This window comes from Gadus chalcogrammus, chromosome 11 (genome assembly GCF_026213295.1).
Source record: "Gadus chalcogrammus isolate NIFS_2021 chromosome 11, NIFS_Gcha_1.0, whole genome shotgun sequence".
NCBI lineage: Eukaryota > Metazoa > Chordata > Actinopteri > Gadiformes > Gadidae > Gadus > Gadus chalcogrammus.
The window spans coordinates 8,687,708-8,695,207 of record NC_079422.1 but is presented as its reverse complement, the minus strand read 5'-3'; the positions used below and the strand labels follow the sequence as shown (position 1 = coordinate 8,695,207).

The 7,500-nt window shown below is 46.6% G+C and overlaps 1 protein-coding gene and 1 long non-coding RNA gene across 2 annotated transcripts in view; one reads left to right on the top strand and one right to left on the bottom strand.

Annotated features, from left to right (window-relative positions):
* The window catches only part of bbs9 (Bardet-Biedl syndrome 9), a 129,594-nt gene that overhangs the window by 50,454 nt on the left and 71,640 nt on the right, over positions 1-7,500 (bottom strand). The window contains exon 20 of the mRNA XM_056601975.1: positions 3,664-3,913. Within this exon, the coding sequence (XP_056457950.1) occupies positions 3,664-3,913 (250 nt within the window). The remainder of the gene's footprint in view (positions 1-3,663; positions 3,914-7,500) is intronic.
* LOC130391258 (uncharacterized) lies at positions 219-1,992 on the top strand. The gene is made up of 4 exons (XR_008896872.1): positions 219-328; positions 649-870; positions 1,027-1,156; positions 1,371-1,992. It is a non-coding gene; the product is annotated as an uncharacterized LOC130391258 (long non-coding RNA).

Here is a 7,500-nt window from a genome sequence, read left to right as displayed (position 1 = left end):
GTGTGTGTGTGTGTGTGTGTGTGTGTGTGTGTGTGTGTGTGTGTGTGTGTGTGTGTTTGTGTGTGTGTGTGTGTCTAAATAGCCGTGGTGGAGGAGCAGCCACACGGGGCGGTCAGAGCTCTGGTCTCCCGGGGTACCGCCGTCGCTCCTCTCTCTCTCTCTCTCTAGGGGGGTGGATGCTATATTTGTAGCGGCGACAGGGGGGGGCTATTTGTCATAAACAGCAGTGTGGTCTGGACCCGCAAAACACACTGCAGGCCTTCCCCACGGCCCCCCAGCACAGCAGCGACCCACTCTAGCCAGGACGGTGGGACAGGGAGAGATTCAGGTAAACAACTAGCTTAATAGGTGGGATTGAATGTGGCTATATTATCAATGTTCTTTTCGTGATATATATATATTTAGCATTTGTAATAATCCCAGTTGTGATTGCAAGTGAGTAAATGGAGTACGCAAAGTACTAAGAAAGGAAACTAAACCACTAATACTAGAGGATAATGAACACTAATAATATAATTTCATAATAGATTACTACAAGTGTTACTATGTATAGTTCAATCGGTAACACACACGCGCACGCTGTGTCGTGGATGAATTAGTCGTAGGAGATAGCAATACTAATATAAATTTATTGTGTGTTTTAAATAGCCTGGAGCGATGGACGCGGGCCCGAAACTCACTCCGTGGTGGCTGTGAAGTCTGCGGTTCTTGGCAACAACAGTTTGAGAACAGATGTTCTGCTCTGCATTTCTCTAAACCTCCCAAAAGTCCTTCGTTCTCAGACTTCTAACGGTATCAGACCGGGGAGGAACTGACAACTTCACCCTGAAGACTTCTGAGTTGCACAACTTCGGTTTGAGCGAGCTGGAAGTGTGTACTTTTTAGATCCGAGATCGGGCATATTCAAACGCTTATATAACGTGCAACCGGCTCATACTTGTTTCAGCCCTTTATTGAACGTAGGCACACATTGTTTACTCTTACGCTTTTAAGCTGGCCAAATTCAAAGTAACTTTTAATTTGTAGTAATTGCAGAGACTTCCAAGATGGCGCCATTGGGTGCTTGGGGGATATTTCCAGAGGCGGCCGGGCATGGAGCGTCCGCAGAGTGGAGAAAGTGACAGGGGAGATGATGGGACAACCTGCAATTTAACCGGTGGGCTGAAATCGAACCTGTGGCGCGGCCATTACACGCCTTGCCTCGTGTGTGTGTGTGTGTGTTTGTGTGTGTGTGCGTGTGTGTGTGTGTGTATGTGTGTGTGTGTGTGTGTGTGTTTGTGTGTGTGTATGTGTGTGTGTGTGTGTGTGTGTATGTGCTTTTTTCGACTTCTTCTCTGTTCCACTGAGATGTTTCCTGTTCCTATTATTAGACAGGCGAACGCAAAGACGCCCTGGTCCTCCGCGTGGAGCGGGGCCCGGGGCCCGCCTCCAGATGGGAGTTGTGCGCCGAGGCATTCCTCTAGTATTCTGGGATGCGGTCTGGAAACGGGGGTGACAGAGTGCTGCCGTGGTTACCAGCAATTTGACTGTGGGCTTGTCGCTATTTCAATCCCCCGCTACCCCCCCCCCCCCTCTTAAATGTGCATGCAACATGTCCTCTTACACACACGCACACACACACACACACACACACAGACACGTGCACAACACACATGGGCGCACGCATATGCTCGTACTCTGAATGCACATAGACAGACACACACTGTCAGTGCTGGCTAATTATTTTTTTATTTAATTTGTTAGTTTATATTGTGTGTGTGTGTGTGACCACAGCAACCAATGGGACAGTGAAAATGACTATAAAATACGCACTATAGGGGCCACATAGGGGTTTGTCAAGTATCGTGTGTGTGTGCTTCAGTTTAATTCCACTGTGAACATGCTCTTAAAAGTGTCTGTTTGATCATAACGAATAATTACGTAAACGATTGAGGAAAACTGCAGTCAGTTCAGCGGAACATTTGACTGTGTTACAGTAATAAATAAATATTTGCTTTGTTACCTTTTTGTACTTGTGCACTGATTTCATCATTACATCCCCCGAAAGACAGTCCAAACATTTTCTTACTATATTGTTTTTCATTTTACTTATCAGGGCAATTACTGTATGACTGAGTATTGCCAAGATAGGTAACATTGGTGTATTCTCAGAACAATGTTGCACTATCAACTCTAGGTGTACAATATGACTCTGGGAGGCTGGGATTGTGAGTTTAGCCCATTGGAGCTAATTGGATAGACAAGTATGCATTGTATCCTATTCTGATACGATTGTGTAAATGCAATATTTATATGATATATTCACAGTATTGTATTACAATATGGCAACAGTCTTTATACTATATGTACCACCTAATTGCAACTTTAAAAAAGAAAGCTATTTCTAAACAATTTTATACATTTGAATATGTAGTGTTTTGAATTGATCACACCAGTGATTAATTGATGCTCTCTAATAGATGTTCATTTGATAGATGTGTTTACTGTTTGGTTGAAGAAATCATTTTTGAGAAGAATTGGTGGAGTTTTGTCAAAATGATTAACTCTTCTCAGGTTTGTGTTTAGAGTTTTGAGAAATTGAGCTATAGTTTCAGAAAACGTGTTTAAACGATTGAGAAAAACAGTAAGAGCGTTTTACAGAGAGAGACACGACAAGAGGACCCAGGGCAGAGGAGAGGAGTCAAAACAGAGAACAGGAGGAGATAGGAGAGAAAGAGAAGGGGTGCAGACACGAGCAGAAGAGAGGAGTAGACAGAAGAGGAGGCAGAAGGAGAGAGAAAGAGAGGAAAGTAGGAATGAGGTGAGAAAGGAGGAGGTGAGGAGTCGAGAGAAGGGGGGCAGTCATGAGCAGAGGTGAAGACGTGAGGAGAGGAGATAAGAGAGGACAGGAGTTGAGAGGAGAGGAGGGGAACTGAGAGGGAGAAAAAGGAGCTGAGGAGAGAGGAGAGGAGGGAAGAGGAGGCAAGGTGAGAATATAGGAGATGAGAAACAATGGAAGGACAGAGATTGCTGAAACAAAACGGAGCAGGGAGGATATGAAGGACACAACACAACTGGAGATGATGATCAAACCAATACAATGTTTCTATTCAGGAGAGAAAGAGGCAGAATTTACGACATTAATTGGAAAATTACTCACACACACACACACACACACACACACTAAGGAACAATGATACACACCCGGCATTGACGTCAGAACTAAAAAATGCTCACTGCTCTCTAATAGATGACCAACCACATAAACAATATACATATGTGGGTGTGTGTATGTCTTTGTGAGAGAAGAGAGAGTTCATGTGTCTGCACACGTGGCAGTGTGTGAACTAAGCTCTCAAAGACATTGGTCTGTCAAGTTACAGCCTTAATTAACAGCCGTCTGTATATTAACAGATCTGTCTCTGCATACATGTGCAAGTGCGAGGGCATATAAAGGCACGCGTGTAATTACTGTTGCCGTGTTATTGTGTTAGTGTGCGACTAATGAAACACATACATCTCCCAGCAAGTTAAAGCACGTAACTAAATCAACCAGACACACTATTACAATCACAGACAGGACATTAAACTGCACCTCATCCAACCGAACCCAGCCTCTTCACCCTATAGCACCCACCATCCCCAGCTCTCCCCCTCTGCACCCCCACTATCCCCTTCACTCACCAGGCCGGACCAGCGTCTGGACCTGGGCTGGCACCGGGGCGTTGGTCTCGGAGGCCAGGGAGAGCCTGCCTCCCTTCCCCAGGCGGTCGCACAGCAGGGTGATGTGCTTCTTCAGCCTGCCGGTGTCGGCGGGCAGGCCCAGCGCGGGCCCCGCGCTCTGGGCCAGCGAGGCCGCCTGGTCCTTGGGGCTCCGCGACAGGCAGCTCCTCAGCAGGTGGGAGACGGCCGCGTCACAGCTCTCCTCCCAGCCCTGGAGAGGACAGGTGGAGGGGGTGGAGAGAGAGAGGAGGACAGGTGGAAAGAAAAGGAGAGGTTAGAAGGGAGAAAAGGAGAATAGAGGACAGAAATTAAAGGAGAGAGGGAGAGGTAGAGGAGATAGGGGGAGGTAGGTATATTCTCAAAGGGATTCACATATCTACATTTATACATTTAAAAGCCAAGAGGGAATACGGTAGGTCAGGGTAGACAGATACTTTACCTCATAATTGTAAAATAGCAAATTGCGAATGGAATTAAAATGATTGAAACAATAGTTGAAGGTCAACTAAGCCATAAGGGATAGGAATATGCCTAAAATGTATTGATGTTTAGATTTAACATTATTGTCATCGCAACGGGCAAGTATTGAGGCAACAATATACAGTTCAGCATCTAACCAGAAGTTCAAACAAAACAGTAAAAAAGGCAGGCTATCTACGGCACAATTCATTTCACTGTGGTACACGCTGTACAATCTGGACCCATGTCAATGTGGATAGCACATATAATAACATAAACATGTGCATGAGCACTTATTGCTATTAGATTGGCCGTAGACACATGAGTAGTAGTAGGCATTGGGGCTTGCGCAGTAGTAAAGGTCAGATCTGTAGTTGTACCCTCTACTGGTCTCACACACACACACACACACACACACACACACACACACACACACACACACACACACACACACACACACACACACACACACGCACACACGCACACACACACACACACACACACACAGCAACTGACTCCTCAAATAAGGATGGAACTACAGGAGGTAAGGACGAGAGAGGAGCAGGGGAGAAGGGAGAAGGGGATGGGAGAGTGGAGGAGGATGAGGAAGAAGAGGAAGAGAAGGAGGAGGAGAAGATGTTGACAGGTAACCCCCCCCCCCTCCATCCTGCCTGCCGCCATGCTGATAGGCCCCTAATGAGCCATAATGACAGGTAATTAACCCTGTAAGTACGATGGCGCACACACACAATCACACACACACACTGATAGAGAAAATACAGAATAATAGGGATAAGAAGAGAGACGAGGAGAAGAAATGAGAAGGAAAAAGAAAAAAGATTAGGAGATGATAGGGGTGAGGTGAAGCCCAGACTGATGGAGAGACAGAGCGAAAGAGAGATGAGGGGATGACAGACAGAAGGTATTTGGACTACGATAAACGAGTAAGGCCAAGGACATGGGAGAGCAAGATTAGAAACACACACACACACAGAGACAGAGAGACAGAGAGACAGAGAGAAAGAGAGACAGACAGACAGAGAGACAGAGAGAGAGAGAGTGAGAGAGAGAGAGAGAGAGAAAGAGCGTGAGAAAGAGCAAGAGAGAGAGAGAGAGAGGCGGCTGTGAGGTGAAGGTGAGGGGACAGGAGACAGGAGCGAGCGAGTGAAGCTGGGGGCATCGGACGGGGGTTGTTATATTCTTACAATACCTCTCCAGGTTCTCCAGCTACTGGAACAATCGCATACTGGACCCGAACAACGGGTTTCTGGGGAAACTTGGCTCATCGACTCCACCCCCCAACCCCACCACCACCACCATCCGCGCATTAACCACCAGTCTTGACATGCTGTGGGAGATAATTAAACCTCCCTAAACTAAACCCCAGACCTTCATCTCTGAATGGAAATCCAGCCACAGTGAAAAGGCCGGTTTGGATCCGGACCAAAACTATCAATTAGGAGATAAAGGGTGCTGAGCGAGATCCAACTGCTGCCGTGGCCTATATGCAAGGCATTAAACCCGCAGCCCATTCTCTGTCATCTGCTAAATGTGTATAGTCTTTTGACGTCATCTCTATGAGCAAGAGGATGCTAAGATTTTCTAATTAGTGTTTAAGGGTATTGGGGTTTATGACAATGATGGTTCAGACAGATCATTTGGTTCAGAGAAACGCGTAAGTAATGAGAGATCATTCTTTAGCCAATTTCCTGAAATGCCCACTCCGACTGGCCTATTTGTACAATTCTATCCTCCTTCAGTGTCTGAGGTCACTCTGAATTTTCATAACATTTGTTGCCAATCAATTTGGTGAGTAAATTGTGGTAGCCAATTCTATTCTCTGTATGTCACTTTGAATTACATGCTTGAGCCAGTTGTCTCAAATATAGCTAGACATTAAATCGGGTGAGTATGATTTCGGCCATTCCACTGTCTGGCCAACTGCAAGGGCTGTGGAAACATCTCTGGACTGTGTCAAGATCATTACGTTCGACAATTGGAAAACCCCAGGTGTGATTGCGGGATAACTGGAATACTATGTAGAAAGCAGTCCGGGCCCAACAAAGGGCCCTGTGGGACTCCCAAGACAGCGAATTCTCCCTGCAGCCATCCCAGGAGCCATTGGGGGAAGCCATTTGAGAAGCTTGAGTTCTAAATATGTGTGTACGGTCGGCGCTCAGCCTCTGGGGAGGGAAAATCATCCCTTCAATCCCGTCCCGTGACTAACTCCATCAACGTTGTTCTCTGAGTACAGTAACTGAAAATCCCCCAAATCCCACCAGGGCTTAGTATTGCAGCCGTTACACTTAGGGCCCTTGTTTCTTTGAGAAACCTATCAGTGATAATCAACCCTTAAGAGAGAGGAGGTGGAGGCTGTCCTCGTCTCCTCTTGTTGGCAGAGTCGCGTGGCAGACTGGGGCCCCGGCTGAGCGAGGCGCCTCCTCAATTACCAGGGAGCCTGCAACCCTACTCCCCTTCTCCCTTTCTGCTCCTACCCTTCACCTTCTCCTCCTTTCAAAAAAAGATAGTCTTTCAGAACGTCTTTCAGGCGAGGAATGCTTTAAGACAGCCTCCGTCCAATCAATGGCCTATTAGTGCACATCTATGTCAACCTTCAGCGAACAGCACAAGAACATACATTCTTCCTTGAGTGACACCAGGGCATTTTTTAAATTCTCTCAGTTATTTAAGGTATGTTTCTGACTGTTTTACATTGTAATCTATCTATCTTTCATCTGCCATGATAGATGGACAAAGACATTAGGCTATTATCTACCACTCCATCCCCAAGACCGTCCACCCACCCCCCCCCATACCCACAAGACCCCATACCCAGGGACGCTATGTGAGCACTGAGGAGGATCTGTCTGGGTCACTGGATGCTCCTGAATGGAGTTGAAGTGGCCTGCTCTCAACAAGTCTCCTCTTCCACTTAGAGGTTTCCCTCAGAGCAGATAGAAGGCTCCTGGTTATCAGCCCAGGGCAGGGGTTCCACGGGTTGGATGGGCCGGGCCAAGGCCGGCGTAATGGAAACTGTGTACACAGTGTGCATAATCCCCTGGAACTCAATGCCTGTTGGATACTAATAGTCGCAGGAATGGAAAGACTGCATTTCAACCAGGGAGAGAGATTTCAGGAGATCAGTCAGAAGGCCTGAGAGGATTACTGAGACACGAATGACTGACAGAAGACAAGATGGAGGAGGGAGATGTTTAAAGGATGAATGACCACATTGAATAATGCCAGATGACTGAATTAATGAATACATGAATAAATGAATGAATGAATGAATGAATGGGGGTCAGGGTGATCCTCATTCTCTTGATTCTTGCACCCTGG